This window comes from Plodia interpunctella, chromosome 2 (genome assembly GCF_027563975.2).
Source record: "Plodia interpunctella isolate USDA-ARS_2022_Savannah chromosome 2, ilPloInte3.2, whole genome shotgun sequence".
NCBI classification, from domain to species: domain Eukaryota; kingdom Metazoa; phylum Arthropoda; class Insecta; order Lepidoptera; family Pyralidae; genus Plodia; species Plodia interpunctella.
Genome location: NC_071295.1, coordinates 10,408,840 through 10,426,354, shown reverse-complemented (window position 1 = coordinate 10,426,354; position 17,515 = coordinate 10,408,840). Strand labels below are relative to the sequence as shown.

Genomic DNA, 17,515 nt, shown 5'->3' with positions numbered 1-17,515 from the left:
TATTTTTATTTTATTTTTTTTTATTATTATTTTTTTATTTTATTTCACATATAAAGAACAAATATATATAGTATAGTAGTAATATAAGAACACTGACAAAAACCACAGTTTTGTTCTTTGGTTTATTAGTCGATGACCAACTGGGTCATGGTCCGGTGGGTGATCCCAGATACCGCTGGAGCGACATGTTGTTGACGGATAAGCTGTAGGCTGGTGACGACTGTGGGGAGCCACTGAGGACGGTGGCGTGCGGCTGTGTGGGACTGTTCAACCGTATGGAAACCGTCAGATCTTTTCTAGCAAATGAGAGGATGCCAACAACTTCGGAGTCAGGCGTTTCATAAAATTTTAATTTAGTTTTTTTTTAAGTTACTATTTTACATCTTCACCCATGGTAGTCGAACCCGCATACAAACTAATGATGAATGAACGAATTGAAATAAAGAAATTATTAACGTTTTGTTTTTGCAGGTATAACAATGTTTAAAAATAGATATAATATAACAAAAAAGAAATGACAATACAGTTATCAGTTTGAATTAGGGTCTGATAAAAACCAATCTGCATGTGGATTTTAAGTCAAATGGCACCTATATATCGGTTACCCACTAATGCCCGATCCAGTTATGTGAGGCGACTAGTCAAACAACATCGTCACGGTACAAAGTCGACGTATTACCTCAAGATGCGAAACAAACAGTACAAACTCCATCATGTGGACATTATACCGTGATTATCTTATACAATTTAATAAAATCACCAACGACGATTCTCATTGCGATAACTGTATCAGTGGAAGTTACACTCGTGCTCACAAACATGGCAGAAGCCGTGAATGAAGATTTAGTGAAAGAAAGGAAAAAGTGTAATTTTAATGTTGATGAATTGATCCATTTTGTGGACGGTGGAAAAGAATATACTCTGCAAAGAAGAGAATTAGGTATGTTAGAAAATAAAACTTTTTGTTTGAACAAATTTTTTTTATTTTGTTTTCGTGGTTCGTATTACGATTCGCATGCTATAATATTATGTAGAATTGGAAAAAAAATTAATGTACATATATTACAGTACAGATAAATTTACATATAATTTAAAATAAAAAGCGAACGAGAAAAATAAGGAAAATAAACAAAACCATTACATTACATTGTGTCCACGATTGCTTGAAGGAGATAAGTTTATTATTAGACTAATGTAAAGGAAAGAGACAGCAACAGTAGAGAGATGTTATACGTAACGAGAATGCCCTATCCAATCGAAACACAGCAGGATTTTACGCGCGAAATTTGACAACGATGTTTTTAAACTTGAAGTTTATAGAAACGTTTATAGAAACTTGAAGTTTATAGAAACATTACATGTTTTCATAAATAGTTACTTTATTTAAAATATATAATTTCATGCAACATATCTACTATATAGTTGAGACTAAGACAATCCGTAATGTCTCTTTATTCATCTGTCATTGGCAGTCATTGTATTGTGAGCAACCACGGCGACTGCAAGGTCGTTGAAACGTCAGTAATGTTATAAAAAAATTTCGTGCTAAGTCCTGTTAATATAATATATGTAGTAATGTGTTCAGAGCTCGAAAGATTAAAAAATACTATTGTAACTAGCTGGAAAAGACTAAAACCAAATCGTAAAATCTAATTATATTTTTCAGAGGAAAAGCTAGCTTCTGTGAAGGAACTGAAAGATGAAGTACCAGTAGACTATCTAAGCCACAAGGAGAAGTATGAAAATGCACTAAAGAAAGCCTGTATTGTAACCGACATTTTAAACGATCACAGAAAAAAGTATCCTTTGAATCTTTTGAAGTGAGTGAAAAATAATGGTTGTATTTGTGACCACAAAACGGCAAATCAAATTAAAAATTTTGTATTTGGGTCCGATATGTTAGAAATATATTTATTTTGCTTTGATGGATAATGTGAACAAAGCAATAACTTATAAATATACTAAATAACGGTGAAATCGAGGATTGACATTCAACTAAAAAAGCTTGTCTTATCCAAGAATTCCTCAAAAGATCATCCACACATAGTTTGAATCCTTCTTCTTTTTCATAAGAAGTTTGAATCCTAAAATGTCGACTTCGATTTCAGATTAAACAATGTAGTTAGACCAGCATTCTATGGCGCCCTCAAGCACGTTTCTCCATTCTTGCTGCACGGAGGAATGTTCGTACCCACAATTATGGGTCAAGGAACCCCTGAACAGCAGGCGGAGTGGCTGCCCAAAGCCACAGCCATGAAAGTTATAGGAACTTATGCACAGGTAATCAAAGTATACTCCAAGTCAATAAAATACATGAAATAATGGTTATACAATGCCTAAAGAAATCGACGTCAACGCCACTAATTTGAAGCACTTATTAAACAAAACACGAATTCAAATTCAAATTCAAATAATTTATTCAGAAATTAGACCTTCACAGGCACTTTTTAATTTATAGTTCGTCAATTTTTATATTTATAGTTATTTCTCACAAGCTACAAACTACTGGCATTTCGGAACGACCACTGCTGAGAAGAAATGCCGAAAGAAACTCATTTGAACAGTGTTGGTCCCTACGAATTAGTGGGTACTCCGAGAGTACCTAGTAGGTTATTGGCGTTTTAAAAATAACCCTGTATAATTCCATTTCGATTGCCTAGACAATGGCATACTTATTATATGATGTGCCAGTAATGAGAAGATTGACACAAAAACACATAAAAATACCAAGGGGTTTTCTGAAAGTCATTGGATTATTTAGTCATCAAGTATCACTTTTTTACCATTACTTAGAAAGAATATATACATATAGCTGGATACATATTTCAGCTTTGTAATTATTTAATTGAATGCCGATTACAATACAATACAAAAATACTTCATTGCACACATTATCAGTCATTTTCTTCAAGTATTTTGCTTGGCTGTCAATATTGAACTTATGCATATGAAATTATTTCACTTGAAGGATAAATATTAATTACCTGACAATGTGGAAATCTGTGGCAGTAATCGCCAAGTAAATTATACCTTTTATATTTCAGACTGAACTTGGACACGGAACTTTCTTAAGAGGTTTGGAGACAACGGCTACGTATGATGAAAACACTGAAGAATTTATAATTAACACTCCCACATTGACTGCTAATAAATGGTGGCCTGGAGGATGTAAGTTAAGCAATAACAATAACATACCAGGTTCCAGGTTCGATTCCCAGCGCTAGCTAATATTTTAACTTATAATCACAGATATTTTGTGCTCGTTTCTGTGTTTGTGTATCGAATGTTTATATAATGTAACATAAATAACTAGTTACAATATATTTATAAACAAAATAGGAAGTAAATAATACTTTTAAAATTTTCACGTTTTAGTGGGCCATACAGTGAACCACTGCATCGTCGTTGCCCAACTTTACATCAAAGGTGAATGTTATGGAGTCCATCCCTTCATTGTTCAGCTCAGAGACATGGAGACTCATCAACCATTACCGGGGATTAGTTTGGGTGAGATTGGACCGAAGCTAGGTTTCCAAACCGCCAATAATGGCTTCCTGGCTTTTGACAACTTCAGGATTCCTAGGAAAAATATGTTGATGAAGAACTCTCAAGTTTTGAAGGTAATCTTTGTATGTGTAATAGTTTTCATTTGTTTTTTGCTTGGCAGTTATAAGATTCCCCAGTCAGACCTCGATGGTAAATTTTTCAAATTGCTTTTAGTCTTTGTTTTACACAATTTCTTGTTATATTACTCAATCTAAAATATTTATTTGCAAAATATTATCTTTATATAATCTGCTATGGTCATTTATGTTTGTTGGAGTTTATTGGTACTTTCGTAATTAGGTATATCCGTTGAGTGACACGATAAATTTAGATAATATTTTATTGGAAAATTACACTTATTGTTAAGAAACATGTTATCTATATACCTATAGGATTAATTAATTTTAACCAATTTCAATCCACTGCTGAATAATTATATGCACTAAATTATCACAGGACGGTACATACGTGAAGTCTAAGAATGACAAGCTGACCTACGGCACAATGGTTATGGTCAGAGTGACCATCGTTCGCGACGCAGCGTACTTCCTCTCGTTAGCTGCTACCACTGCTGTGAGATATGCGGCTGTCCGCCACCAGTCACGACCTAAACCCAAGTAAACTATCGTTATCATCTATACTGAATATCATATATGTATCATATATATATATATACTCATAATAAGATTTTTACGGAATAAATGTCTACTATGCCGCTTCCGTTTAGTCCTGGCAGAAGGAGCAAACATGTCACGTTTGATGATATGCGTGCCAATGGTCTGATATCTTAGCATGCCAAAGACAATTCAAGTGGATGAGAAAAAGTAGGAAAGCGCATACCTTGGGCTTTGACTCCGTATGGCGGCGGAAGAAACCGCTCAGACAAGGGAGTTCATCTGATTCACAAATTATACTTCCAGAAATTCACATCGGGACATTTTGTCTGTATTTGGGGCATGCTTTTGCTATGTATTTAGAAAACTGCTATATATAGTTTGAAAACTGCTAATATGAAATGAAACTAAATGACAGAATTTATTCCAATATATTTCTTATAAAAACGATTGGGTTTCATCTATTCTGATTTTTATCGGGTAACCGTTTAACTATTGTTATTTGATTGAAAAAACCTCAGCATGCTTGCTGAGCATACAGGGATACAAGATAGGCTTTTAAAATCATCTCTTTTGCGAATTTTCAGTCAACCGGAGCCTCAGATATTAGACTACGTGACTCAACAGCACAAACTGTTCATTCACATTGCGACAAGCCACGCCTTCAGGATCGTGGGTGATTGGTTGTGGGACACCTTCGTACAGGTCAACTTGGATTTGAGGAAAGGGAATATGGACCAGTTACCAGAGGTAAACAAACATTGTAAATATCAATATGACTAAGGAGTTTATAAAATTTATCAGATTTCACTTGTGATACAGGAATACTTAATATAATCTGATGTATAGATGTCCGCACCTAATATCAGCCTTCACGTCGGTTTCAATTAAATTCTTGAAATTCTGGTGTTTGGGTTCATTGAGTCAATAAAGAAGAGACAAAATACATACTTAATAAACAAGCTGGATTTTTAAACACCAATCAAAGTTTCTATAAATAAATATATATTAAGACAAATCATATAGTTTGAGCTAGCCCCAGAAGTAAGTTCGAGACTTGTATTATGGGATACTAACTCAACGATACTATATTTTAAAACAAATACATATATAGATTGTATTGTACCTATTTTTAAATATCTCCCAGCTGCACGCGCTGGCGTGCTGCCTCAAAGCGGTGTGCAGTATGGACGCGTCGCTGGGCGTGGAGCAGAGCCGGCTCGCGTGCGGCGGGCACGGGTACATGGCGTCCTCCAGCTTCCCGGCGCTCCACGGCGTCACCACCGCCACGGTCACGTACGAGGGAGAGCACACGGTGCTGCTGCTGCAGACCGCAAGGTTAGTAAACAGGAGATTAAGGGCCTGTGTCACCGCTTGCTAATAATGTATCGAATAGCAAGTGATAAAATCGAACAAGCGTTAAAATTGTGTTTGTTTGTTTTACAAGTTTTGGATAGGTTGAGATTTATCAAATACTTCGCTGTAGAAAATTTGGGTGTATACGGGATAGAATAGTGGAGATGCTTAGTTTCGCAGTTTGATGCTTAGTTCGCCTTAGATTCGGAGGTCTTTGTTTCAAATAATAGTACAATGGTTCGGGTAGCGGCTAGGGTTACTATAGAGTTTAACAGAAAAACCGATGTTCATGACAATTCGTAATTATTTTCAGATATTTAGTCAAAGCATGGAAGCAGACCTTGGATGGCAAAGCAATGACTCCCACGGTATCATACATGCTGGATTACTTCAAATCTGATACAAAACCATGGGAAAATACTCCTCAAGGGATCATAAGGGGATTCCAAGAAGTAGCGGCAGGGTAAGAGATTAGTTTGTAAAGAGGTTTTCTTGCAAAATATCAATAAACTGAAACCTGAAACAAGCAGGTCCAAAGCAGAAGATTTATTAATAATATAATTACAATCAGGCCCAGACATTTCTACATCTTAGTTGTGTTTCACAGAAAAACCAAGGCAGCTTGCGAAACTATTGAAAAATATGTGAAGGCCGGCAACGATTACGAAGACGCCTGGAATTTAGCGTCTGTCCAGCTTGTCAATGCCAGTGAGGTGTGATAAGTATATTTTTTTTACACTAATTTTTATATAATTTTCGACCCAAGAAACTTTATTTGTATTTGTATTGATATATTTGTATTGACTACACTCCGTTAGTTCAGTCGTTGAGCATCGGAGTCCAGGGTCCGCTACTAAGCTTAAAGTATCCCTGTTAAATAATAAATAAATAAATAATAAATTATTTATTTACTTAAAGGATTTGTACAACAATTTTAATAGATAGATACAAAATTGTTTCCTTGTTATAAGTAGATAGTACAAATTACTTTATAAACCCTGAGTTCCAAACTAGGCAAGCCTGTATTTTGGAATCCAGTGTTCGACCGTATATAATTGAGGAACATCCTATATAAAGAGTAACTAGAGTGCTTAGGCTAAAAGGATTAACAATGAGCTAGAAAAAGAAATATGAACGTGTGTATTTAAAAGTGAGATTGAAAGTGTGGTGAACAAAGTGTGTTAGTGTTGTGTGTTCAAGTAGTGTTGGTATTTTAGTCATTATTAGGTAGCAAATTTTCTGTGTCATCATAGTCAAGTTGTAACAACCAATTGGTAATTATTCTTTTTATCTCGTATTTATTTAGTTTATATATATTTAAAGTGCTGTTAACTGTGTTGTAAATAATCGAGCTGGAGACATGATACTGTCGAGATGCGAAGGTGGTTCTGTGACCAGGTATTGGACATATTCTACCAGTTCTCCTTTTCAAAGGGTCTGGTAGTGATACTTTAGGGTGTTTACGAAGTACAGTTCTGAGCAAATAGAGCTGTCTCACAGTAAGAGCAGAAGCATATTCCTTAAGCTAAGCATCTAAAAAGATGTCTAATATAAAACAATTTGCTTCCAGGCGCATTGCAGAGCGATCATATGCGATACTTTTACGAAGGAGATTCAGCGTCTGTCCAACACATTCTCACCAAACCTCGCGAGGGTGATGCAGCAGCTGGTGGAACTGTACTTAGTGTATTGGACGCTGCAGAAGACTGGCGACTTATTAGAGGTAAACATGAAGGCTCTTTCTTTTACTTATACTTTCTTCTCTAGCAATGTATGTCCTACTGCTGGATACAAGCCGGGGAGGCTTTTGTAATTTCATATCTGCCGCATGAATTTGAAGATATTGATCACATGGTTTCCAATCGACGGATACTGGAAAAGAGAAAGGACGTGATGTTCAGAAGACTTTCAGGCGTTTCACAAGGAATAGAGAGAAAAGATCAAAGACAGGGAAATGTGTGTAAATTGGTACATATATGCTATATATGAAGCTATGATAAGAAAATAAATTGTACTCGTAGCAAAGACCTGGATTGTCGCAAATGTTTTCCAAGATGTTGAAATTGCTGTGGTGGCAGCCAATCTAAAGAGAGAGACTGTTGTGTTTTTAGTTTGCTATTATGATTTATTGTAAATCGAATCGTTTGTTCATGCCTAGCTTTGCCTCGATATTTCTCTCCAGTGGATATTGATATGTTGCTATGTTGTTACAAAATAGAATTAAGTCATTTTCGTTTGCAATAAAATGAAAAAAGCAATAAGATGCCTCTAAATCGGAACGGTTTTCAAGAATATATTTTTAAATTCGACGTTTTTTACAGTATTCTACAATTTCTAAGGCAGACATAGCTGCTATGAGAAGAAGATATGAAGAATTATTGGCCTTAATCAGACCTAATGCTGTAGGACTCGTCGACGGATTTGGCATCACAGATGAGGTAATCCTGCTTTTCATGGATTTAAATAATCCTGTAAAATCATAATTTAATAAATAATATTCACACACTCTCATTACTTTAAAAATATAGAGTTTTCTTTTGTTATAAACATATCAAAATGTGGTGGTAGTAGGTATATACAAGAATAATAAACTTGAAGTTTCGCAGGGAGGTGTATTTGGTCTACTAACATTGTCAAATTATCTAAAATTAAGTATTAATTTTGATCAATTTTTTTCACAGACTTTGGATTCAACTCTCGGCTCATACGACGGTCGTGTGTACGAGCGTCTAATGGCCGAGGCTTTGAAGAGCCCGCTTAATGTTAAACCTGTCGACGACAGCTTCCACAAGTACCTTAAGCCCTTCATGGCCAAAGCCAAACTGTGATTTATATACTTTAAAATACTCTTACGCGTAATAAAGAGATTTAAACAATTTATTTTTTTTAATAAAGACTGTTATTTTTTTATGTATTATTTTTTTTTTATTTTAGTTTAGACAATGAGCCGTCGAAGTAATAATCAAGTAACTTTTCAATTTCCTTCACTAAATAACTATTAATCGCTCCCATAAACATACTACCTTTCAACTATATAACGGAACTATTTAGGCAAATTAGTCTTTAGGATTAGAATACTTATGTCTAGTACCAGTTAGTAGTAATCACGTCACGGTATATTAAGGTATTTAACACAATTTACACAATTTACATAGAAACTACTTAAGTATTATTAATACGAAATTAAATTTGTTTGTTAATTTTTCACGCGTAAACCTTCTTGAAATTCCGTATATTGCATACACGAGGTGAGGACGTACGGCAAATTCACGCAGTCGAAACTGTGGGCAAAAACAGTACTCCTCCTCTCTATAATATTGATCTACATAGCTTGTATTTAGGTATATCGACTAAAATCCCGAAATAATGCATAAATTTAACTCTTTTAGTTAAATTTATGAATTATTTCGGGATTAAAATTGTTTTATAACTATTGTTCATTGTAATTGGTTCGATCATTATTTCGTGTTCACTAAACAACAGTTCGAAATTTAATAAATGAATATTCATTAATCATTGTTTAGTCCAGTCTTCCATAGGAATTTCCGACGATAGGTTCCTACAGTTGATATTTGTGGATTAATAAGCAGTTTATATATTAGAAATGGCGTCAAATAAAGTCAATCCAGATTTATTGAAAGAACGTGCGCAGTGCACATTCAATGTGCAAGAAGTTACATTTATTCTGGATGGAGGAGAGCAGAATACAGAAAGAAGAAAGACGATTGGTGAGTGGTTTTTCGCTATTATTAATTTTTAGACGAATTTTTAAGCCCCGACGACAGGTGGAGGGGAGTTATAAGTTTAACATGTCTGTGTATCTGTGGCATCATAGCAGCCAAACCGTTGAAGCAATTTTGATTTAGTTTTTTTGTTATAAAGATAAGTTATTCGAGTCTGTTTTTAGCTACGAGTATGTTTGGAAAATGTGTGCGTTCTCTCCTAGTAGATAAGAGGATGCTAGCAATTTCTTAGTCGACGATTTTAAAATTTAATTAATGAAATTAAATTATAATTTATTATAATCCCAAGTAGGTGAACGGGCATGTAGTCCATGTAGAGAAGTCATCGCCGGACCCCATGGAGACCAGTGCCGGAAGTATTATTATACTTGTGTAATCTGTGACCAGGGGATCACATGCCGTTGCCGTTGCCGCAAAGTCTAGGGTCTACCACAGTAATGACACTGCCTCTTGCCATGTGGCCTATCAATAGTACTTTCTCTTCCTCACTTGAGACATTACGACAATCAATAAAGCTGTGTCGGTCTACAGATAGTAGGTATTTATCATAATTATTGTCATATTACCTTCGATGCATGTGATGATGTCGCGGCTCATCAAACTACGGATCTTGTTGACAATTTATATAAGTCAACTATTTGCAATTTATGTAAGCAAAATGTTGTTAAAACATAAAGCGTTAGTCAACATTATTCTCAAAATACATTGTGTCATTTGAAAATTTCAATTTCGGTCTTAACCTAGTTGACCCTATTGTGTTCGTAATACAAGAATTAAGGTATGAATACTTTAAGCGTGTCGCACTTAAGACTATTTAATACGTATAACTACTTCTAATAACTCATTCTGTATAATTTTCAGTTTAATACTTTTAAAAAAATTCTAACACTAAGAGATTTTACAACTTTTTTCCATTTTTGCTGATCTTTTAAATAGTATATATAGTAACAACAATATATTTATTTGCTCGCTTCTGAGACCAAGATTTGTTTTGGTAGGTATAGTGACTTGCTTCACTTCAGACAGAAGTAACTAACATATCTATACACTAACAACTTCATCCACATATGGGTATGTGGAGAGAAGCCGGATTTCTGAGTTAGTTGACATATCCCAGTGTTTTTTTGGTATATAACTCACAAAGGTTTCACTGCATCGTAAATCTAAATAAGTATGCAATACTTATATAGATTTGCGATCGATTTACGATGCGGATACGGAAGAAATATATTGCATTTAACAGGTCTATTATATTGCACTGAACACGATTATGTAATAATAAAACAAATAAAAATAAATCTTTACAGAGAGAATAACTCTGGATGATGGGCAGCATCAGGACAAGATCCCGGAGGAATGTCTGAGCCCTCGGGAGCGCTACGAGAACGCTGTGCGCAAGTCCTGTGTGTACGCCAACATTGTCAAGAGCAGAATGTCTGACTTGACTGGTTTGGAGACCTTTGGGTAGGGTAATTTTTTGTACTACTAAGTAGGCAAATACGTTTACGGCCCACCAGATGGGAAGTGGTACTTGTAGCCTATGGATGCCATACGGACACTCGTGACCGTATTGTGGCCTAGGGTCCTTAGCTATATTATTAGATATGTTGCGTTCCGCATTTATCAAGTAAAATTCTAAATCAGAATCTGAAATATAATCTGACTAAAAACATGTTCGAAGATCGCAAAATCAAATACTCTTTTTGTATTTTCATTTATGAGTTTTAATCATCGAATAGAATAAAAAAAGTATATACATTGTACTTTCTGCTTTAGATTTCCTTTTGCAAACCTAGATCCTACATACTTCCAATTCTGTTATGATTCAAAGATCTGTGGAAAGTTATACTGTTAGCATACACATTACATATATACTTATGTATCTTACGTAAGTATATATAACGTGTACATGTATATTTTATAATATATGTTGTGTTTTGTTTCGAAGGGTAATAGAGGGAGTGTAATTACAGGGGCTTCTTTTCAATCTTCTTGATAAGATTTTTGTCTTCATATGATTCAGTTCCTGATTAAGCATTTTAAATGCGTTTAAGGTTGCGGGAGGATTATTTTCAATAGATTCATCTCTTCAGTTTACATTCGGCGGTGCTCCGTCGCACTTCTGATGCGTTCTTCAAAGAGATATCTCCCTTTCTGCTGCACGTGGGAATGTTCATGCCCACCATCATGGGTCAATGCACCCCGGAGCAGATGGCGCACTGGCTACCCCTTGCTGTTGACATGAAGATCATTGGGACTTATGCTCAGGTAGAATACTTGTTTTCTTTTGGTGTTTCTTCTAAGCTGTGGTCGTTCCGAGATGCCAGTACTTTGTAGCTTTTTGAGAAGTAGTATATTTAAAATTTGGCGTGAAAAATTGCTTGAACAGGTCTAATTTTTGAAGAAAATCTTTTGAAAATCTTCATCAACGCAAAATTATGTGAATCTTGTTTAAGCTACTCTAGAATATCGTTTCATTTTATTTAATTTTCACAGACTGAGCTAGGCCATGGAACATTTATCAGAGGATTGGAGACGACGGCTACGTATGATCCTGCGACTGAGGAATTTGTGCTACATAGCCCGACCTTGTCTTCCTACAAATGGTGGGCAGGAGGACGTAAGTGAATATTATGTATACCTAAAGATAATTTCTGAGTAGCGGAGATCACTTCAAAAATACTTCAAAAAAATTGAGTTACAGGCATGGAATTAGTATCTACTAATTCCATGGTAACAGGACAGCTTGCGGTATTTTCTCATTTCTGATTCATCATTTCAGTCGGCAAAACTGTCAACCACTGCATAGTGGTAGCCCAGCTGTACACCAAAGGGGTTTGTCATGGAATCCATCCCTTCATAGTCCAGATTCGAGACATGGACACTCATATGCCATTGCCAGGAGTGAAAGTCGGAGAAATCGGGCCTAAAATGGGCTTCAATACGGCCGATAATGGATTCTTGATCTTTGACAACTTCAGAATACCCAGAGAGAATTTAATGATGAAGAATGCTCAAGTATTGAAAGTAAGTAGTTGCTTACGAAAATATTTCCAAAGTTTTGTTAGTGTGTAAAAAGTGACCGCACAACAGTTTGAAGTCGGCAAACAGACTTTTCGTTGTGGTAATAAAAATCTCACCTACACACTAAGTAATGTCCGTTCGTTTGCGTCAGTATCGATCTCATGTGACTATTGAATAATCAGAATTCATTTTTAAGCGGGCACCAATTTCTTTGCAGGATGGAACTTACGTAAAAGTGGCGAGACACGAGAAGCTGACCTATGGCACCATGGTGTTCGTACGCGTGATGCTGGTCAGTGAGATGGCGTTCAACCTCGCGAAGGCGGTTACCATAGCCGTGCGTTACTCGGCAGTGCGACGACAGTCTCAACCCAGGCCTAAGTATGACGATATTTTGTTAAGTGATGTTGTTATGCGTACGATCGCGCGTTAGAAAAGGATCGCTCCATATCCTGGCGTGGATGTATAAGATGCGGGGGATACACATATAGCCAATAATAGCATTCCCAAAAAGAGTTGATTTCAGGCAGACGGTATTAAAATCAGAGTCATATAAAAATCTTCATAATGTAATTGTTCTTTTTTACGCGGACCCTGCGCGAATGAAACCTGGAACACGATAATTTGAGAGAAATTCTGTTATGGGATTTAGGTAAGATGATGTTGTTTTTTTTTTTTAAATATATTTACGAGTGAGGAAAGTAATCTTAAAAGTAATATATAAATCTGTGAATGAGTAAACATTTATCTCTTTTTCTCTCAATGTTCTCTCTGTGTCATCGTCAGCATCCTACATAAATAATCTGATTCTATTTCTCTTCTAGATATTTAACCTCTCAGTAGTAGTTATCCCAAGGTGCTAGTACTATGTACTTTTGAAAAACATAACTTAGAATTAGATGATAAAAAGTGAAGGCCAATTTTCTGAATATATGCACACCACCACAAAACGCACGCCCAATAGACCCATAACGTAAATCACCTCCACCTAAATCAGGTAGTAAATAATGATTGTTCTCTGTCCAGTGAACCAGAACCTCAAGTGCTGGACTACCTGACGCAACAGCACAAACTCTTCATCTGCATTGCCACGACCCACGCGATGCAGTTCACCAGCGAGTGGCTATGGGCTACCTTCACTGGTGTCCTGCAAGAGATGAAGCATGGAAACACGGACAAGCTACCTGAGGTACTACTACTATTTTTTGCTCTTCAATATTGAATCCAAGAGATATGAATGAAACATTTATTTATCAGGCAATATAGAGTCCATGTAAGATAGTATTGTTTTTAACTATGTTAGTAAAATCTATAAAATCAAATATAGTATACTAGCTTTGCCCCGGGGCTTCGCTCTCGTGGGAATATCTGGATAAAAGGTACTCTATGTGTTATACCCGTGTACCAAATCTCATAACAATCCGTCCAATAGATTTTCCGTGAAAGAGTAACACGTTGTGTGTATGTTGCTCACAAACTTTCGCATTTATAATATTAATAGGATAGGATATTAGAGCTAAATATAATTTAACTTTTATTATAATCTCCATACAAAAGTATCAACTGAAATGTGTAGTCAGACCCAGTGTTGCATAAACGTGAATAACACGACGTAAAATACCATAATTTTGGTTGTATGCACATAAATCTCTAATTTTTGTATTAGTCTCAACACTTCTTGTTATTTTCTATAGATCTTCAAAAGGACTTTCGTATTGTATGCCTATATATATATTAGCTATTTTATGAAGGCAAAATAAATATATAATTTCATCTCCAGCTTCATGCCTTATCAAGCTGCCTGAAAGCCATCTGCACCTCAGACTGCTCATCGCTGATCGAGCAGTGTCGGTTCGCATGCGGTGGTCATGGCTACATGCTGTCCTCTAATCTCCCTCTGTTGTACTCCTTCGTCACCGCCACCAGGACTTATGAAGGAGACTATACTGTTCTCCTGTTGCAGACTGCCAGGTAACTTATAGCATGAGCTTATACCTTGCAATGTTTATTCATTCAGTATTAAATTTTATTCTGTGCAAATAACGGTAGCATTTTGAACTCTCATCTTCATTGAATAGTTGCGTTTACTTATCTTGAACATTTATGTACTTGTACCATACTTACAGATTTTTAGTGAAAACATGGGAACAAGCAGAAGAGGGAAAGCCCGTGACACCAACTTTGTCATATATTATGCGAGCAGTTAATGGCGAGAGAGTGCTATGGGATTCTTCCCCTGAAGGAATCGTCAAGGCAATGGAAAGTGTCGCTGCTGGGTAAGTAACTAATGTATTAATCGATTTATGTCACGCCCCAGAGCGTATTATCGTAGATTCGAAAGTGATCTTTATGTATTTCAATGATTCTTTCAGGAAAGTATCATCGTGTGTGAAAAGTATGCGAAGACATTTACAATGCGGAAAAGATTACGAAGACGCCTGGGAACTTACAACAGTTCAACTAGTAGCAGCTGCTGAGGTAAATTTGAACCTCATAGATGCAGAGCCATAGAAGTCTATTCATAGTATTATATGATAAAAGACATCGCGCACGAGAAGGCTATTTTTAAATATTTTCACAGTGCTCTTTCCATTGGTTTGTAAGACTTGTTAGATTTTTGACGTAAATAACTAAATCATAACGTTGTTTCTAGGCTCACAGGTTGAGTCCCGGTTCTTTAAGAATTACATGGGGACATAGGCCTAAAAGGTAGAGCCCTAACTTGCATTCTTTTAAAAACTCCATAGCATGTCAATATAATATCATGACAATATGGTTATTATTATTTAAATTAATATTTCAGGCTCATTGCAGAGCAGTTATTTGCAACGTGTACCACAAGGAGACTGCCAGGTTGACTGCTTCCTCAAGCCCTGAAGTCAAAGTGGTGATGGCTCATCTGAACACCCTGTACCTCTACTATTGGACATTGGAGAAGACCGGTGATCTATTGAGGGTAAGAAAATACATTTCAGAAATTGATTCCCTAATTGCTCTATCAAATTATGCTTTAACATTTTGCGGACAGAACAAAGTCGCCTGTTTGCCATTTCTCTAACAAAAGTTATGTGCAATACGTGAGGCTGAGGCAGACGAGTGGCAAAGCGGTTCGGCCATTGATCCATCCCTTTCCGAATGAAAAATGAATTAAACCCCGCTGTATTTGCATATTGATACATCAGTGTATCCTTCTCTATGTATCCGTTTACTGATGACGGTCTGATAATATAAAAAGACCCTCGTCTAAAATAAATGTCTTCTTGAGACTGTTCCATTGTTTCTTTTTGTTATGTTTTAGGAAAAGTGTGGACAAAAAAAAATCTTGTTATTAAAGTACATATAATTTCTAGAAAATTTCCAAGAAGTTCTTTGACCATAGCAGAAGTACATTTATATATCGTATAATAATCGTAATATTGTTTAATGTAATTTGATAGGTACTATAATACGTTATGTTATATGTTTATTATACGAACTTTAACAACATTCTAAAGGTCAATGTTAATATCATTCGTTGCAGTTTTCATCATTATCGGAGGATGATATACATTCCCTGCAGCAGAGATATGAGGAGCTGTTGGCACTGATAAGGCCAAATGCTGTGGGGCTTGTTGATGCCTTTGATCTGAGAGACGATGTAAGTATTTATATATCGAACTAGCTGTTGCTCACAGTTCTTTTGAGGGTGAGAAAATACATTACAGATCTGCCCGCTGTGGCTTATGTTTTATCTCGGGTTCATCTGCTCCAATTTTCATCAATATCAGCCCAGTTTAGAATCACTTATTCAAGAAAAAATATTTACTGTCCAGTTATATAGTGAATGTAAACGAGAGACCTAAAAATATTTACTTAAATCACAACAACATACATATGCCTACAGCTGAATACGTGATTTTCGTCGATAACTGTGTAGGTATTACGAAACGCATTGTAATCAAATTAGTGTCGTAATGGATTGAAGTAGTTATTTTCAACGCACTGTGATGTGTCAGGATGGCCGAGCGGTCTAAGGCGCCAGACTCAAGGTTCCCCTTGCCCACAGACGTGGGTCCGAGTTGTTCTGGTCCTCTCTGAGGGCGTGGGTTCGAATCCCACTTCTGACAAATGTTTTTTATTACATTATATATTACATTTTTTAGTTAAATGTTTCTTCGGTAGATATTATTTAGATGTCGTAAATTACTTTGGAAATAGAGAAAGTGTCTTAACATACTATCATAATACTATGAAAAGACACTTTTGTCTTACTTTTTTCTACTGTAGTGATGTTTGTTGTGCCGCTTCTGATTCACCTGCGCTTTGGAAGTCGGCAGTAGACTTAGTTGTATGTAATTTTTTTTACGTTAATCGTGATGTAAGTATCCTTAATTTGACCTCAAGTTGAATAAAAATAAATGTATTTGAATTTCACTTTATGTAGTTGCGTATTTTGCGTAAAATTGACAAAATTACAATTTATACAAGACTTCTTAGATCTGTTTGCAAATCTTAAATATTGTATGAATTTGGACATGTAATTATGGAGTACCTGAATATAAAAAGCATGCAGGCTTCTTCGTTTTGTTTTGTTTATTATAAAATCACATACCTAGATATCATTAAGACATAAAGATAAGTAGTAAATGTGCAGATAAGTTTGTGTACTTTCCTTATCATAGAAATAATACAGGTGCTGAAGTCCACACTGGGAGCGTACGACGGTCGTGTGTATGAGAGAATTGTGGAAGAAGCGTTCAAGAGTCCACTCAATTCTAAGCCAGTGGACGAAAGTTTCCACAAGTACCTCAAACCTTTCATGCAGGGCAAGCTGTAGAAAAAAATAAATAGCAAAAACAATTAAAAAGTAACGTTCCAGCCAGTGATTATTGTATCTAAAAATTGTCTATCTTTTGATTTTTTATGCCAATACTGGCGAGTTTTAAAAAATAAAAATCGAATAAAGATTGAAACTATTTAAAAAAGTTTGATCCCGAAATTCTATTTATTTTGAAGGTTTTGTTGTCAGAATTCTAAACTGTAAATTATATAAAATATTACTTTACTCAATAATATTTAATTATTATTTACAATGTTATTGTTATTATATACCTACCTATATATTATATGGATAATATACCTATCTAAATAAACGAAAATGACGTTATCATATAATTGTTTGATTATCCATACCATTGATGCCAGCTATAAGTAGGTACTATAGAAAAATAACCCAATTTTACTTTGACAAGT

At 35.6% G+C, this 17,515-nt stretch overlaps 2 protein-coding genes and 1 non-coding gene across 4 annotated transcripts; all 3 read left to right on the top strand.

Moving 5' to 3' along the window:
• Nucleotides 1-631: 631 nt before the first annotated feature.
• LOC128675644 (probable peroxisomal acyl-coenzyme A oxidase 1) lies at nucleotides 632-8,430 on the top strand. Of its 2 annotated transcripts, XM_053755183.2 has the most exons (13): nucleotides 632-940; nucleotides 1,667-1,820; nucleotides 2,109-2,280; nucleotides 3,045-3,168; nucleotides 3,376-3,620; nucleotides 4,003-4,163; nucleotides 4,748-4,910; nucleotides 5,308-5,498; nucleotides 5,830-5,979; nucleotides 6,124-6,229; nucleotides 7,087-7,239; nucleotides 7,838-7,954; nucleotides 8,198-8,430. In XM_053755183.2, the coding sequence occupies exons 1-13, from the start codon at nucleotides 820-822 to the stop codon at nucleotides 8,342-8,344; spliced, it is 2,004 nt and encodes a 667-aa protein (XP_053611158.1). In that variant the 5' UTR covers nucleotides 632-819; the 3' UTR covers nucleotides 8,345-8,430. The 2 variants fall into 2 exon arrangements, with proteins under 2 accessions (XP_053611158.1, XP_053611166.1); XM_053755191.1 differs by lacking the exons at nucleotides 632-940; nucleotides 1,667-1,820 and adding an exon at nucleotides 1,861-1,971.
• Nucleotides 8,431-9,035: 605 nt separating this feature from the next.
• Nucleotides 9,036-17,441, top strand: LOC128675640 (probable peroxisomal acyl-coenzyme A oxidase 1). The gene is made up of 13 exons (XM_053755169.2): nucleotides 9,036-9,244; nucleotides 10,567-10,723; nucleotides 11,353-11,527; nucleotides 11,756-11,879; nucleotides 12,042-12,286; nucleotides 12,501-12,664; nucleotides 13,310-13,472; nucleotides 14,064-14,254; nucleotides 14,410-14,559; nucleotides 14,656-14,761; nucleotides 15,087-15,239; nucleotides 15,804-15,920; nucleotides 16,956-17,441. The coding sequence occupies exons 1-13, from the start codon at nucleotides 9,121-9,123 to the stop codon at nucleotides 17,097-17,099; spliced, it is 2,013 nt and encodes a 670-aa protein (XP_053611144.1). The 5' UTR covers nucleotides 9,036-9,120; the 3' UTR covers nucleotides 17,100-17,441.
• TRNAL-CAA (transfer RNA leucine (anticodon CAA)) lies at nucleotides 16,274-16,389 on the top strand. The gene is made up of 2 exons: nucleotides 16,274-16,311; nucleotides 16,345-16,389. It is a non-coding gene; the product is annotated as a tRNA-Leu (tRNA).
• Nucleotides 17,442-17,515: the final 74 nt, after the last annotated feature.